A 17231-nucleotide genomic window follows, 5' to 3' on the forward strand; every position below is an offset into this window, starting at 1 on the left:
AAATGTTACATATTCTGATTGGTGTGTGTTGAGAGCTGCTTTTGGCATAGTTCACTGTGGAAATGTGGCATATAAATAAACTAAAACCAAAACTGAAATGAAATTTAAATCAGTAGCTGCCACCGCTGCCTTTGTAGCTGGAGTCAGTCAGAGCCCAATTTTCTCAGGCGAGGTGGGAATGAGCAAGACAGAAAACAGGGACCAGGTCGTACAGGACTCGCAGCTAAATGTTATCCAAGTCTATGTCATTATTTTTTCTCTTGTTTGCATCCCTGATCTCAAGCCCCATGGGAGCTCTGAGGCATATATGGAGCTCCAACATCAGTGAGGGGCTTTCCACATATATTGCATTGTTAGAGTCTGCTCTGTGGAACACAATGTTTGTGCAAGTGCACATATGTGATCAGAGCTGCTCCTCAAACCAAAATTAATGAATAAGCATGCACAGACTTCTTGCTTTGGATATGTACGTGCTTAGGGTGATATCTGCCTAAGTAATATTTGGGAATTTGATTTCTCTCTCTGTGTGTATTCTTTTCAGCTACCACTTCTCCAGCTGGCCTGGCCCTAGCATTGCTAACCACACAATATCATTTATGGAATAAAGCAAATCTACTGAGAGACTGATGCTCTGCAAAATAAACAGCTGCCCCTGTTCAGAAGTCCAAGATTTCAAGGGCTTTTCTTCCTGCAATTCAGATGGAAGTGTGGAGAAACAGAATGCTGCCTGAGCTATTTTTGCTTCTTACACACTGAAACACCTGAGCAGTTTAGCAACACACCTGGAGTGTTATGAACATTTCCATGAAGGATAAATGTATGAGCTCTGCTGAACTTAGGCTGGCTGGTTGACAAAAGCAATAATGGAGAAAGCATTGCAAAAAAGACCACTACTCAAGAACCACATCTGAAGATGGATGCAGTCTTACATTATGTATATTGCTACCAAATGCAGTAAAAATTAGCCTGCTAAGAAAGTTCCAGAATGTTCTCTCAAGATAAAAAAAACAAAGCAGCATACTCAATAGAATACACTGTCATTTCTCAGGAATCCGATATATTGACATGTTTCCAAACAGGCTAAGAAAATGTGGTGTGAAAAATGCTGCTGTGGGTTCTACTAACCCTTTGGTCCAATTTCCTGCTCAGGATTTATAAAGATGACTTTACCAGATATGATTCTGTTTTATAGTCAGAGAATACACGAGGAGCCCAAGCTTATGTGGCACTGAAACTCCAGACGGCTCAACTTCTTTGAGGAACTTTAGTCAACAAAGCCATTAAAAGCCACTTTTATAACTGCTGCTATCACATTACTGGAAAATATAGGCCTATAAACTTGAAGAACAGTAATAAGCATGAAAGTATTAAAGGACCAGTCTTTTCATATTTCCTGCATATCTGAGTTTCAGTAATTTGCTGGCTGTGTTAATTTTTTTTTTCTTTTAAAGATGCTTGGTAAAGCTAGTGTTTTTCTCAATTAGCTTTGTTGAGTGCATTCAGAATTCACTGGATTGGTGCCCAATAGACTTTCTGTAAGCTTGTTGTGGTGGGGTAGGGGGTAAGTGAGATGTACCATCAGGGGACAAGCTTCAAGTGAAAATGATGTGGTTAATATGCTCATAAGCAGAAATGCTGGCAACACTTTTGTAGAAGAATGAACCATTTTTCTGTTACTCCCTGCTCCCCAGGGTTTGCTTTGACATGGAAACAACAGTTATATTAATTAAACTGCTTTTGAAATATATAAAATGTAAGGGCAGAACCAGGAAATAAAATACTGGTTATGCTTCAAAAACAATGCTATTGCTCAGATATCGTTTACATCTGCTTGTTTGCTACTGAAAATTGAACTTGATCAGCCAGGCATTAACCATTTGCTTTACCATGAATCAGATTAATATTAAAAAATTTTAAGCAGTGGATTAGAGTCTGTTTTATGAAGAGTTGCCATAAATAAGTAATACAAGGCTTTTTTAAAAAGTGAAATATTTGGGAATCTGGTTGACATCAAAAATATTAACTTGTTTAAGGATAACTATAAAATGTATTATGATAGCACTGGATAGAAAAATATATGGCAAATATTACCAGGCTGCTTTAGTCATAGGTTTAAATCTAATTGTTTGCACAGTTGCGCTTCTTACAGAATAGTGTCTGTAATTAATGTTTTAAAGGAAGGCATACATTTAACAATAATCTATATGTAAAAGCCCCAGTGCCCAACATTCTGTCACTTTCTAACATGACCAAGGGACAGAATATACTAGAATAGAACTATGCAGATAGGAGCAAGCTTGCTCATGAGCATAGCTCCTTTACTAGCTCCCATACAAGTGATTATCTGTCATCCATTTGTATAGGAAAAATAAAGCTTTGCACTGGGTGCACTCATAGGCGCCGACTCCATGGGGCCTGAGGGGGCCCGAGCCCCCTCAAAAATTCGTTTGGGGGGGCTCTGCCCCCCCAATAATTTAAGAAAATTATTAGTTATATTATGCTTTGTAAAATCACAAAATTATGCTGGTATTTTTTATTTTCCTTGTTTGACGATACATTCAGTAATGAGTTAAAACAAAGCCACTCCCGATCTAGAGAGGGGGTGGGGTTGCGGGCTCTCAACCCATCAACAATCTCGCGGGGCTGAGAAGCGGGGATTCCCCCTAGCTCATTAATATTCACCGCCCACGGCGGCAGCCAATCGGCTGCCGCAAAGGGCGGGCCCTCACAGGTTCACTTAAGGTCGGGGCAGCCCGGGGCTCGCCCCTTTCGTTCCCCCAGCAGCAGCGGTTTGGAGGTCTTGGACCCCCCCAATATTTTTTATAAGTCGGTATGGGCCCCTGCCCCCCCAATATTTTTTATAAGTCGGCGCCCCTGGGTGCACTGTTGTTAGGAAATCTCTAGGGCAAAGGGGGACCTGCTTCATAATTCCGATGTCTTCTTCTTTCCATAGATACATTCTCAGGGCTTGATGCAGATGTGGCAGGAACTACAGAGTCATATGTGATATATGATGGAGGTAAAAGTCCTTTTCTGAAGTGCTTTGAATCCCTTTCCTTTCTGCACTGTGATCTGATAGCATAGAGCCAACACTCAGGTCTAAATACATCTAAACAAGAAAATGTAGCTTGCTGTTCTGTTTTTAGTACTCTCAGGCTCTCAGAACAACAACACCTATTATTATTATTATTATTATTATTATTATTATTATTATTATTCCACCGGCCTTCATCAGATCTCACAACATAAAAATAAAAGATAAAAAACACAAAATATGTAATAAAAAAGAATAAAAACAAACCAATAATTCCCACTCCCACAACACATTTTAAAGTGTACAGTGGTGCCTCACAAGACGAAATTAATTCGTTCCACGAGTCTTTTCGTCTTGCGATGTTTCTTGTCTTGCAAAGCACGGTCCGTCACAACTGCGCCTCTTCAAGCGGCTTTAGGAAAAAAGCGAACAAACTCGCGAGACGTTTTCGTCTTGCGAAGCAAGCCCATAGGGAAATTCGTCTTGCGAAGCGACGCAAAAACCGAAAAACCCTTTCGTCTTGCACGTTTTCCGTTTTGCGAGGCATTTGTCTTGCGGGGCACCACTGTATTGGATAGATGTCAATCAGCCAAAGGCCTGGTTGAAGAGAGGAATGTTTTGCCCAGTGCCTAAAGGTGTATAATGAAGACACCAGCCAAACCTCCCTGGGTAAAGCATCCAACAAATAGGGAGCCTCTGCAGAAAAGGCCTGTTTTCATGTTGCCACTCTCCAGACCTCTCGTGGAGGAGGCACATGATGAAGGTCCTCAGAAGAAGATCTCAGGGTCCAGGTAGGTTCATATGGAGAAAGGTGGTCCTAGAGGTACTGGGGTCCTGAGCCATTTAAGGTTTTATAGGTCAAAACCAGCACTTTGAATTGGTCTCAGAAACTAATTGGCAGCCAGTGCGATTGGGCCAGGATTGGAGGAATATGTTCAAATTGTCTTGCCTTGGTGAGCACCATCAGAAGTGATGGTGGCAGGTCCACTTGTGTAATGAGGAGCTTTTATTTAAAAACAAACAAACCTGAAATTGATTGATGGATTTCATGTTGAAACAAGGATCTGCTCTGATGTAGAAAGGACTGGGCTTATTCCAACAGCCAAAGGAATGCATGACTGAGGGTTACTGAAGTCTATCTCCATCCACTGCTTTACTCTTCTGTAACCTTGTGTACAAGTGTTTTTCTTTCGACCCAGCTCACTTCATATATTAGAGCTTGGCCAAAGAGGAAAGGGAGGCAGGGAGACAGACTGCAAGAAAGTAAGTCTTAGGCTTGGGGGTAGCAGGTGGGTAGTTTAGTTAGCTAGCTAATTCACTGAATTTCTGAATTGCTACCCACAACAGACAGTCCTGAAGCAATTTACAAGAATTGCTGTCAACATTTGACCTACGTCTTCTTTCTGCATAAGGGGGAAAGATCCAGGTTGTTGGTTTTTTAAATAAAAAACCTGATCTTATGATTTATCTGTTTCTCAGTTTAGTCTTATTTACCAAATCCTAGTTCTTTCAGAGTTTTTGTAGCAGGTATTCAGTTAAATATTGCCAAATAGAGGGCATGCATCACCCAAAGGAAGTGTGAAAAAGACACACATTTGCGTAAAGTGTGCATATACTAATATAGAAGTACTATAATATGAATAAAAGTACAGTACATCTCACCACAAGACTATGGCCACGTGTACTTGCTCAGTGTGTTGTCCACATGCTAAATGTGGATGGGCAATTTCAAGTGTGGTGTAGTGGTTAAGAGCGGTAGTCTCGTAATCTGGGGAACCGAGTTCGCGTCTCCGCTCCTCCACATGCAGCTGCTGGGTGACCTTGGGCCAGTAACACTTCTTTGAAGTCTCTCAGCCCCACTCACCTCACAGAGTGTTTGTTGTGGGGGAGGAAGGGAAAGGAGAATGTTAGCCGCTTTGAGACTCCTTAAAGGGAGTGAAAGGCGGGATATCAAATCCAAACTCTTCTTCTTCTTCTTCTTTCCCTTCGACTGGGCAGGCCTCATGCAGAGGATGTCTTCAAATAGAGGACTGCCCTCTGTAAAGTAGGGCACATGGTCACCCTGTTTCAGAATAGTATCCTTGGGCATGACCCAATTTTATTTCATTGCAACATATGTACACTGCCTTCCTCCCCACGAACAACATTTGAAGTAACTAACAACAAGTGCTTAAGACAAGCCATTCAAACAAGCACAAAGGAAAAAGTGGATTAAGAGATGCAAAACAAAGCAGCAGGAAAGTAATGTTGCCAATAAAGCAAGTCACCACAAATTAAAACAGTCCCAGCTGCCCAGCTGCCAAACCTAAGCAGACACAACTTGGGCAGAACGAGAAAGGACATGCCAAAAGCCCAGGTACACAGGACAGCCTTTGTTTGGCATCTAAAGGAAAATAGAGAGAGGACCAGGGTAGGGAGGCAGCAGAAACTTGATTCAGTTCACATTTGCAGACCCAGTTGCAGTGCCATCCACCCCTAGCTGATAACTAGATAACTAGACTCAGGCAAACACTGTGTTGCTATCTGGCTTGGCGTGGTAGTGGGCAGTAGCTGGCTGGCCAGCAAGGAATTCCCTCACAACCTGGGTCTTGATTGGCCCATTTGAACCTGGCTTACTGTGCAGGAAGTTACACCCCCATAACTGTGCTGGCAGTGGAGGGAAATCTCCACCAGCCAGTGACCATGTGCCTTCCAGCTTCTGAGAAAGAGGTGGAGAGCGAGGGTCTGCAACCGACACCCGGCAGAAAAGCGGTGAGCGCCTGTTACAGGAGAACTTATCTGATTTCCACTTTCAGAAACAATATGCGAACTGAAACACAGTTGGCTCTTCTCCAAATTTTGCAGCGCAGTTCTCCAGCCAAGTATGCATAAAAGTCCACATATTAGTGTAGAAAAGATTAACATGCATTATATTAGGGGAAATGCTTTGCAAAAATGATCACATAATACAAACATGTATGTTGGGAAAAATTCACTGAGGAATTTTCATAAGGATGTTCCTTTGATGCCCCTCATCCTCTTTCTTATGTAGATTATGAGCTTTTTGAAACCACTTTGGCGCCCACAACCACCACAACCACTGCCGCGACCACCACCACCACAGAAGCATTGCCCGAGTTCAGTGTGGTGGGCTCGGATCCTCTGTTAGAATATGACGCTGCTGGAAAGAGGCGTTTCACTGGTAAGCAATCAGTAAGATTCAAAGAATCACGTGTTATCATGTTACTACTGTATCCTGTATGTTGTCACTAAGCAATGTATCTTAGGAGGGAAGTGGCTATGAGTTATTTATTGCTTAGGATCTAGTAGCTAAATTATGGAAGCAGTCCCCCATTCTCAAAAGATAAGCAAACCCTCAGTTAAAGAACCTTTGAGGGGGGGAAAGACACATTATGTACACAAGCAGACTGACACATGGTAAAAGATTTTGATGACGATTAACCTTTCTTTATAAGGGTGTTGCTCTCACCCCTTGATCATTTGGTCAGTATGTCAAATTCTAACAGTACTTGGAAGAGAAATCAGCTGAAGAAATGCTGTCTTTAAGAAGAAGGAAACACATAATGCAGAAGATCTATTCTCGAATGGTCCAAATAGAGACACTTAAGTTAGAAATAGTGAGTGTGTGCATGTGTGCATGTTCCCACATTCTGATAGGGAAATATTTTCCTAAACTCAATATTCACACCAGATGCAAATGCAGAAACTATTGACTTATAGGAAAAGAGATGGTCTATGCAGAAAGAAAGGTATGAATGATTCTCAGTCCTACATTTGCACTTCACCAGGCAAGTCATTTTCCCTCTTTTGAAACTGATTCAGCTTCATCTGGACTTAAACAGGTTTTATTGCTACACTTCTGCTCCAAAGTCAACCTTCCTGGAAGGGAGAAGCTAGAAAGTAATGAACTGAGTTTCATAGGATTTTCTTAACAGAAAGCAAACCATACTCATGAGAGAGAGAGAAAGAGAGAGAGAGAGAGAGAGAGAGAGAGAGAGAGAGAGTCAGAGATATTAAGATATTAAGACACTCTGTAATTGCAAACATCTGATACCCTGTTGTTTGAAATAATGTGTATTTGTTTCATTAAAGTTTGCTACATAATGTGGAATGAAGCACTCCTTTGAATTTCTAGTTTAGGCCTATAAGGAAAAGCCTTTTTTAAGGTGGGGGAGGAGAGAGAAATATTAAGATTTTGGAACAGTGGTTAGGACAGATCTTATCTCTGGGTTAAAAGTCCCATTGTACAAAAAGGAGAGGGGAGCAGCACCAAAGGTAGCTGAAGAAACAAAGAAGGAAGTAAACATTGGGGGGACAATAAAATTTCCCAACAGGGGTAACAGTTACAGATTCCTTAGAGTTCTCAATTGTGAGAAGGCATTGCTTTATTTTTATTTCATAAAATTTGTATACCACTTGATTGTAAAAACAAAAGAAGCATTTTACACAAAGCTCAATGTACTTTTTTATGGGCAGGTGCTTGCAAAGTATGTACTTTGTCTCCTTTCCTCCTCACCCGCTTTGGAAATAGCCAATGGAGGCCTCTGTGTCCTTGAAGGCCCAACTGGGCATTCTGCTTTGGGCTATCAATCTCTTTCTATTGTAAATTTTGGCAATTCACAACTGAACTGAGCAGCAGCGAGGCTTGCTTCTGGTGTGCTGTTCACAGAAATGGAAATGTTCACAGAAATGTTATGGATAGGCTTTGAAGTGATGCTCCTCCTCAAACTGACGACCGACATTCTGCAGCCCCTGATTCTTCCCGACAGTGGTGATTGATGAGGGCTCTGCAGGGACAATGATGTAAAATGTCCACCCCAGAGTCCTTAGATGTCACTTGGCAGAGTTAGTGACCTAATTAGTATATATATATATATATATATATATATATATATATATATATATAGTCATAAAATGGTTTTATACCAATCAAGACTTTGACTAGCTATTCAGCTAATCTCTTTTGAGCAGTTGACTGGCCTCCCTCTCCTCTCCTGGACAGGGTTTCTCAGTCATTTGGGAATAGAGAGCCCTTGGAGTGTCTAAAGATAAATACATGACACATTCTGGAAAATAGCTCCCTGGAGGGCATGAAATCTAACAAGATAAACTAAGAACATTGCTCTTATATAAACATTTCAAGGCATTTAAGGGGAGAAAGAGGAAAAAATTACCCATCTAGCAAAATCTGTAAACTGTCGCCGAATAAACATTTCCAGTGACTACAGTAAAACATCTTTCAACTTGAAGATGACCTTTGAGGGGATAAATGTTCCTATTAATTCCTGAGCAACGTTGGAGTGAGCATTATGTTGTTATAAAATAGAAATACAATTTATAGATTGTTCGCCAAATGTTCATTCACACGTGTGTGGTTTTTTTTTTGGGGGGGGGGACATTAATAGGCTTTGAGGGGGGTCAATATGGTTCTCCTCCATACCAGTTTGTATTCCTTTTCTCTCTTTCTTTCTTTTTAGTGTTGCTAATGTCTGTTTGCTACCTCTGTTTCCCCTAACTTCTGCATTTTCAGTGCCATTTTATGCCCTCCTTTCCTTGAAATGATCCCCAACCGATCAGTAAGTGCAGCGGTGTTACTGAATGCAGACAAAGCTGAGGCAGAGCGAAGTCAGTGCACCCTAGAGAGGTCACTTGGTTGATCCAAATGACACAGGAAGAGGTTGCTTATCCTCTAAGTTAGCAGGCCACTTTAGAAGGTGCAGAGTCTTACCCCCACTACTATTCCCCAAAGAGGGCTGATGGCATGATCATGCTCATTTCACACAGCCTCTTGCTCTAGGTTGGCAACTGCCGGGGGAGCAAATAGAGTCCCTAAAGCGGCCAGAATTATCCCAGGGGCCACCAGTTGCTGATCCTTAGTAGAAAGCATTAGTGCAACATTGCTGCTGAGCATCAGAAACAAACCCTAATATGCACCAGTTCCTTGTTGCTTTCCATCTATTGCCATCAGAATGTGGCTTAGTCACAATGAATATTTGCCATGCTGGTGGTTTCCTCAGCACTAGGTTTATGTGCCCTCTCATACTGCTCTAGGAGCTTTCCAGATGGCATCACTCTGTATCCTTGAAAATTTTAGCAAATGGTAGGAAAATACACAAATTCTAAATCCAGGAAATGAATGTCTAATTTACAGTGTTTAAAAAACAAATGTATACTTTATCTGGTTTGCAGTTTCAATACACTGGAAAAAATACGTTTGAACGTCGGGAATTCTTTTTTTAATAATCCATCTGTCTGTACAGACTTTTGGAGTGAATATTCTCTTTCTCTGTCTCTTCCAGCTCCTTATGTGACTTATCTAAACAAAGACCCAGCAGCTCCTTGCTCTTTGACAGAGGCACTAGAACACTTCCAAGTGGAGAGCCTGGCTGAGCTCATACCCAGTGACCTAAAAGGCATAGAGATGCGTCCTCAGAATGCCCCTCACAATATCACCATAGTAGCGGTGGAAGGCTGCCATTCCTTTGTGATTGTCGACTGGGCTAAGCCTACTCAGGGGGATCTGGTCACAGGTACAGTTATTCCATTTCCTGGCCATTAATATTGGACTGGGAACTGATGGTTGTTTTGTCTTGCACTGCCTACCCAAGCAAAGTCATTTTGCCCAGTGTAAAAGGAAGCAGTGGTAGATGAGGCAACAGTGCGGGTTTGAAGAAGTATTTGGAGTCAAACATGTTTCTAGCTGTTAATACTACAGTTGAATGAAACAGCAACCAATGCTCTGTTTCAGTTTTGGATTTGTCTAGGGGCTGCAAAAAGAAATTGCAGACTACAAAACCTTTCCATAACACCAACATTATATTATTTGGTGTTTTAAAACTTGCTAACATATTAATGACCGCATGCCAATGTCTCTGAAAATAGATTGATCTAGTTTAAGATTAGGTTAGTGGGTTGGTGATTTCCAGCTTTGTGAAAGCTCAAGAAACTACCAGGTGCATTGGCTCAAAGCCAGCCGAAGAGAAAATAAATGCAATGTGGAATGTAAACAACTAATCCCAATGAAGTGAATAAAGAGCGTATTGTAAGCTGTGAAGGTTGCTGCCGGACATGGGCAGGTGGAGCACCTACAAGGTAATTCTGATAACCTGTGTGAAGGTGTGTCTGTTTGGGAGTTGCCAGCAGGCTTAGCTTTCTGCTTCAGTGCAGAAGTAGAAGAAGTGTCAAAGAGTGTACTGTTGAAAGAAGTTGGGATGGGGTGTGAATTTTCCTATGCTGACATCACTCCTCTCCTACAAAGAGCTGAAAGAAAGAAAGAAAGAAAGAAACTGCCAGAAGTTAAAGGAGAGGCTAAAAAACGCCCTCTCCTTTCTTTTCACACCTTTTTCACCTCCCTGCCCCAATTCTGTAACTGAAAGTCCTTTTCAAATAAAATTTTGGCTGAGTGATTTTTTTCAAATAGTTGAGAAAAGAAGGAAAGTCTTGATGGGCCTTTCTTGGCTCCAGAGGAACTGTCTCCTCTAACAGATTATTTTTGTCCCTTGGGGATGGAGACAAAGAGCAGGTAGGGGAGTAAATAAGTGTACAAATGGATGATGGACATATTATCTCCTTTCCTTGGCAGGATACTTAGTTTACAGTGCATCTTACGACGACTTCATCAGGAACAAGTGGTCAACTAAGACTGCAGGAAGCACTAATTTGCCCATTGAAAACCTGAAGCCAAATACAAGGTACCGATAGGTTTTCGGAATGTAGTTTGAAATTGTTTGTGGCCTAATGATAAAATAGGTACATACCATACTTTTCCATGTATAAGACTATATTTTTTTTACTGTAAAATAATGTTAAAAATATGGGCTCATCTTGTACACGGAGAGTATCTTCCCCCTGTTTTCTTAAATTGGAGTCCCCCCAAAATAGGGGGTGTCTTATACATGGGGGGGGGGTCTTATAGACGGAAAAATATGGTATGTTAGTGTTACGGTATGTTAGTGTTAGTATTTCATGAAAATAGAGTTCAGAAGTCAACAAACCATTGAAAAACCAGGCCTGTTGACCTCAAATTTCACCTTGGCTTGTAATGGCTCAACACCAACTCTCTCATCTGCCAGTTCCTCTCCTCCCCTTTCCTTTAATGTTAATTGTTGAATTGTTTATTGAATTGTTAATTGTTTAATGTTTAATTGTTGGAGATATATGCATGTGGGGTGGAGGGGAAGCAGTCTATGCTAAAGCTGAAGGCTGCTCATAAACCATTCCAGCATTTCTTCCAATGCGAACTCTGGAAACATATTTTAAAATCCTTCTAATTCATTTAGTGGGGTGGATTCTATGATTTCCAGAGTTCCTGTTGAGTGTGGAGGGTCCATGCATGCTCAGAAACCTTCATTGCTGAGAGCAGAAAAGTTATGGAGGGCCTCACAACTGCTCTTTTTCCATACTTTCCCAGACTTACAAGTTGGGTAGGAGGAAGAAATAAAACTGGCAGATGAGAGGCCTACTAATGCTACAAAGCTGGAGAGGCTTTCACCTGCCTTGCTGTCAATTATGTGTGTGTGTGGCTTTTTCTACCTGTCTTAACCAATTTCTCCATATGCATCTCCCTAGATGCTAAGATCATCAGAGGCAGTCCTTCTTTGGGTGTTGTTGCCATTTGAGGAGAAGGACCTTGCCTATTGTGATACCCATCTTACCTTTCCTTTCAGTATGCCTTTCCTTGAGAGGTCCATTTTTTTGAATCCTTTAGGTGGTTAAAATGATTTTAAAAAACTTTTGAAGTATCTGGTGGCTGCTACTGAGTTTAATTGGTAACTCAACTACCCAAATCACATTTTTTAAAATCAAGCTCTCAGTACAGCTGGGGCAGAATTATTGTTTTCAGTCTTGAAATTGTATTGGAATTGCCTCCTTTCGGCACTTCTGAATTATAGCAACAACACATCTCTACTGGGAGGAGATACAACCAAAGATCTTGGCAGAGCAACTCCCACTTCATTAACCTGTTCAAACAAAAGCAGTGACACCCAATATAGGGAAATGGGGCTTTATATGATAGTCCACTGGGTTTATTAAAGTCTCCATTAAAGTGAGTGTATCATCGCTTCAGTCAGAGATTACTGATGTCAAGCTGTTCCTTACGAACCAAGTGGCTTTTAATAGAGAAGCATGGGTATAGGAATACATAGGGGTGGGATGATTATTTTTCTTTGGCACCACCAGCCAATATCATTTGTGTTTTCTCTGAACTCCACAGGCTGAAATAAATACATATCATAAAAATAGCTCCTCAACCACTGGCAACATTTCTGTAATTGAGCAAACACGAACTGGAAGATGGAGCTCAACTAAAACCATGTGTTCATGATTATGTCCATATTGTGAGGGGACTCTGATTTGGGGAAAGCAAGTTACCAAGGCCGGTTGCAGCACTGAATAACAAGCATTTAGGATTGGGCATATGTATACCTCTCCAAAGTCGATTTCCAAGCTATTGTTTAGGTGAAAGTAAAGCTAAGAAAACTAGGACAGATATTTCAATGCATTCAAATGCTGATGATTTAGTGAAATATATGCTAAAGGGAATACAACAACAATAATAGGTAGATGCATGGATTTCCATTGCTTTAATGTAAGATTTAAATGCTTATTATTGTCCTGCATTTGTAAATCCTAATCTGTTTGCAAGACCTTATCTCTGAGGAACTGAACAATTCTGCAAGTCTTGCAAAGCCATTTGCACAGGACTCTGCAGGTGCCTGCACATCGCTTTTGGCTGAGCCATATATTTACCTGCTCCACACCTGGGAACATATATCACATCATGGGGAGATGTAGGGGGCATAGTTAGGCTCTTGGGCTGGAGATTCCTCACCTCTGAAACATAGGTGTGATCCTATATTGTGAGCAGGACAACTACATCATTCAGTCTTCCTGTTGATGAGAGGGAAGGGATGAGCACTTACTTGGAATTTAACAGGGTAACTGTCATATTGGCAGCCGTTTCTGTAGCAGCATCCAGGCTATGGAGCACCTTCCCCATATATATTTACTGGCCACAAAATTTAATATATTTTAGGCACCAAGTGAAAGCTGTTTTCTTTAGTTGAGCTTTGGGTGGGGCTTAACTGTGGATAGTTCTTTAATTATGCCATTTATTCTGGTGGTTTCTGTTTGAGGTGGGTTTTGATTATTTTCTGTTTCATATTTGTATTTGGTTTGAAATATTGGGAATGTTATGTCTGAATGGAATATCAATTGAACTCCTGTATTAAGCTCACCAGGGAGTGAACTTAATGGAAGTGAACTTTTGAGTAGACATATATAGGATTATGCTGTTAGATCTTTTGTACCTAAGCTATTTTGACTACCATTTGATAGCAAGGTAAGATAGAAGCAAAGAATCATAAAGTTGGAAGGGACCCAAGGGTCCTCTAGTCCAACACCCTGCAATGCAGAAATCTTTTTTTTAAAAAGAAATCAAGGCCATAAATCCAACTATATAAATCAGCATTATTACACAGTGGTACCTCGGGTTACATACACTTCAGGTTACATACGCTTCAGGTTACACACTTTGCTAACCCAGAAATATTACCTCAGGTTAAGAACTTTGCTTCAGGATGAGAACAGAATCACGCAGCAGCAGTGCGGCGGCAGTGGGAGGCCCCATTAGCTAAAGTGGTGCTTCAGGTTAAGAACAGTTTCAGGTTAAGAAAGGACCTCTGGAACAAATTCAGTTCTTAACCCGAGGTACCACTGTAGTATGTTTAGTACCTGATTCAACTCTCACCAACTAAATTTAAGGGCTCCTTTTTGTGTCCAGTTCCTAGTTTCTCTCTGGTGCTATGAAATCACTTTTTAAAATGTGTTTTTAGAGACAGTAATTAAGCTGAGTGATGTTTTTAACATCTTGACTCTGGAGGGAGCCATGGCAGAACATTGCTGTTTGGAATAAATTCAAGCAGTTGCAGTTAAATTAAGCACTTGTTTTACACAGTTGTGTGGTGATGTATTTTCATAGGAGAATTAATTATATTACCACTTGCGTGTTCACATTCAAACACAACATTGCCTTGCCTTTCCAACATTCTGGTCTACGACAGAAAGCTTCGAAGGGAAGATTTGTGATGGTGTCTTCTCTGACTTTCCCGGAAAATAATTCATTTCCAGTTGTTGGAATTGGAAAGTGTATACAAATAGAATGTGATTTGCCAAATATGACAGTAAATCATTCAGCGTTTCATTGGCTGCTTAAATTAACCCACAGCTCTAAGCCACAATATCTACATTGATTCTGGTGGTTTTTTTGTCCAGCCTCTGTCTGCATCAGAAGAGCCCTTGGGGCACAAGCAAATCAGGATGAATTCCCATTTCCCTGAGATAAAATAGTGCACATGTCTATCGTCACACATGAAAATGTGCAAAACTTTTGATTACAGGAGTGTATGAAATGTTGCATGTGTGAAATGGTTGTCAGGGTGGAACTGGATGCTATGAGACCTGCCACCACTCTGTGTGTCTCTCCCTTCCATCTAAATTACTTAAAACATTAGCAGAAGGTGCCATGAGTCATCAGCACATTGTGCATTGCTTGTTCTCCCACCAACAGCCAATGAAGCAGAGTGGAGTAGCATGCGGGGCAATGATGTTACCTGCGTCACGCATTGCATCAAACTTGATGGTAAAAGGGAAAGAGGTAGAGCAGTAGCAGTCAGCTCTGTGTCTCTTGTGACATCTAGTTCCTCCTTCAAGCAAAGATTTTAAAGCAGCAATATAAATAAGTGCATGGCTGGGTGCCTAGAAAGCAGCATGGGATTGCTATTTGTTTGCCATTTCAAAAAAAGAAAGAAAGTCCATTGGCAGTTCAGACTCCTGTTTTGTTGTGGGCAAGTCATAGGACTTGGATGTTAAGAGCTCCTGGCAAGCCTGAAGACTTCTAGCGTACGAGCAACTTGGAGCTCTCTTCTAGGATTTAAGCAGACCCAAGTGTTTGCATAATCACACCACTTAATTTTGTGCTCTCATGCATGAAAATTAAGCAGCTGTGCAGCTGCCAAGAGGCTTTCTCATCAACTCAGTCTCCGGTCTCACAAAGCTCTGTGGCCCCTCTTCACATCCATTTAGAACACCATGAGGAAGTATTTGTGGCCCATAGTGATTCCCATTGGGCATGGCTAAATTGCTCAGTCAAATAAACCTCACTCGGCTTTTCGTACATAAAATTTGGGGGCACTCTTTTCCTTGGTATTGTCCTCACTGACTGGCAGCAGCTCTCCAGGGTTTCAAATTTTCCTTATCCCCACCTGGAACTCCCAAGGATTGACTTTCCGCATGCAAGGCAGACACTTTGCCTCTGAGTTATCATATCAGAATCAATTGAAATATACTCTGGGTCGAGAGTGGATTTCATGCTTTTTATACAGCTCATAGTGGTGAGGAGGAATGAAAGTTTCCCCAAAATATCTGCTTTATATACATTATTTACACAATGGGCTGCACGTGATTGGCTAATTCTGGGATTCTCCTATAGGCCAATCAGGTTGTGGATTCACTTCCACCTGGAGTTGGATTGGGTGGCTCCTGTGGACCAATCATACTGCTGCATTGTTCTAGGACCAATCAGACTGCTGCATTCTGGAATCCTATTGCTCTAGGACCAATCAGACTGCTGCATTTTGGACCCTATTCAACTCAGTACATAACATCAACCATCTTGGCTCTGTCTTTTACCAGAGCCTGAGATTCTTGCAGTAAATATGTCATAATTTAGACCAGGAGCAGGCAACCTGTGGCCTTCCAGATGTGGCTGAACTCCCATCAACTTTAGCTGTTGGCCATGCTTTCTGGAGCTGATAGGAAGTGTGGCTCTGCAGCAACTGGTTGGCGACATCATCCCCGCCCCCGGCATAGACATTCATCATGGTGGACAATCATTCGGCAAAAGCTGCTGCTAGAGAGAGGCTGTCTGCGGTGGTGCTGGGTGGACACTGAGCAAAAAGTATCCTCCTAGGTATCCTCCTAGGTAGCTTTTGAATTCAAAGTGCACAGAGTCATATTGCCATCCCTCATCACTTTCCCAGATTTGGGGAGCATGAAAGGTGGCGCTGGAGGCCTTGGGCAACTTTTCCTCTCTTGCCATATACTACTTCAAAGGGATATGGTGGAGATAACATGAGATAATTCCCTATATAACACTCTGAGTTCCTTGGAGGCAAGGCAGCCTAGGAATCTGATAGACAGAGAAATGAAATGTGGTGGGCTCCCATCCCGACGTTAAGGGGATGTAGCTGGTTGCTTTGAGTCCCAGCTTGCACTCCTTGAGCTGCGGAAAGCCGTTCAGCCACAGAAAAGAATGAGGGCCTATGTTTAAACCGCTGGTGAATGTTTCCACATTGCAATGGACTGTGTCAGGGAAACAAAGGGGAAGAAAAGAAAACATAGCTCTCCTCCGTTCCAAGCTTTTATGTGGTTTTCGTCTGCCGCAGCTAGGATTACATGGAGAAGAAAGTTATGAGGGGTTGTTTTTATTTTCCCTGCAGGCATCACACGGCCCTTAATTACATTCAGATCAGTTTGCAGACAAGTGGAAAAAATAATTAAATGTTGGTCATGAGAAAAGGAGTTAGAAAGACTCGTGGCATAAAGATCTATAACTCTGTTGATGTTCACTGTGTGCCAGATAGGGACAGGGGAATAATTCAGATGACACCATCTACTAAAAAACAAACAAACAAACCTTTAAGCAATCCCTTCTTCTTTGTGAGAACATAAGAAGAATCCTGCTCGATCAGTACAAAGGTGTCATCCTGTTCTTGCAGTGGCCACCCAGATGCCTATGGGAAGTTAGCAAGCAGCACATGGGTGCAAGAGCACTCTCCCACTGGGTGCAAGAGCACTCTCCCACTCTTGATCCCTAGCGACAGATATTCAAAGCCATGCTGCTTCTGACACTGGAAATCCTATCTATCCTTGATTAGTAGCCAATGATAGCCTTGTCCTCTATGAATTTGTCTACCCTCTTTTCAAGCCTTGGTGGACCCAACTGAATACATCCCTCCATTGTGAGAAATACCGTACCTATTTCTTCCTACTCTTGGCTTCCTGTTCTTTAACTAGTCACCAGTCAATAAGAAGATTTCTCCTCTTCCCGTTAGTTTTGCTCATGAGGGAGTCTATCAAAAGCTTTTTAAAAGTCCAAGTAAACAGTGTCTACACGCACACCCAAACCACATGCCCG

At 41.7% G+C, this 17231-nt stretch overlaps 1 protein-coding gene across 1 annotated transcript in view; it reads left to right on the forward strand.

Moving 5' to 3' along the window:
* FNDC1 (fibronectin type III domain containing 1) overlaps positions 1-17231 on the forward strand; it is an 88408-nt gene that overhangs the window by 53565 nt on the left and 17612 nt on the right. The window contains exons 11-14 of the mRNA XM_083732037.1: positions 2954-3019; positions 6066-6215; positions 9334-9564; positions 10617-10725. Of these exons, the coding sequence (XP_083588163.1) occupies positions 2954-3019; positions 6066-6215; positions 9334-9564; positions 10617-10725 (556 nt within the window). The remainder of the gene's footprint in view (positions 1-2953; positions 3020-6065; positions 6216-9333; positions 9565-10616; positions 10726-17231) is intronic.

The sequence above is a fragment of the Podarcis gaigeae genome (assembly GCF_964106915.1).
Source record: "Podarcis gaigeae genome assembly, chromosome: 3".
Lineage (NCBI taxonomy): Eukaryota > Metazoa > Chordata > Lepidosauria > Squamata > Lacertidae > Podarcis > Podarcis gaigeae.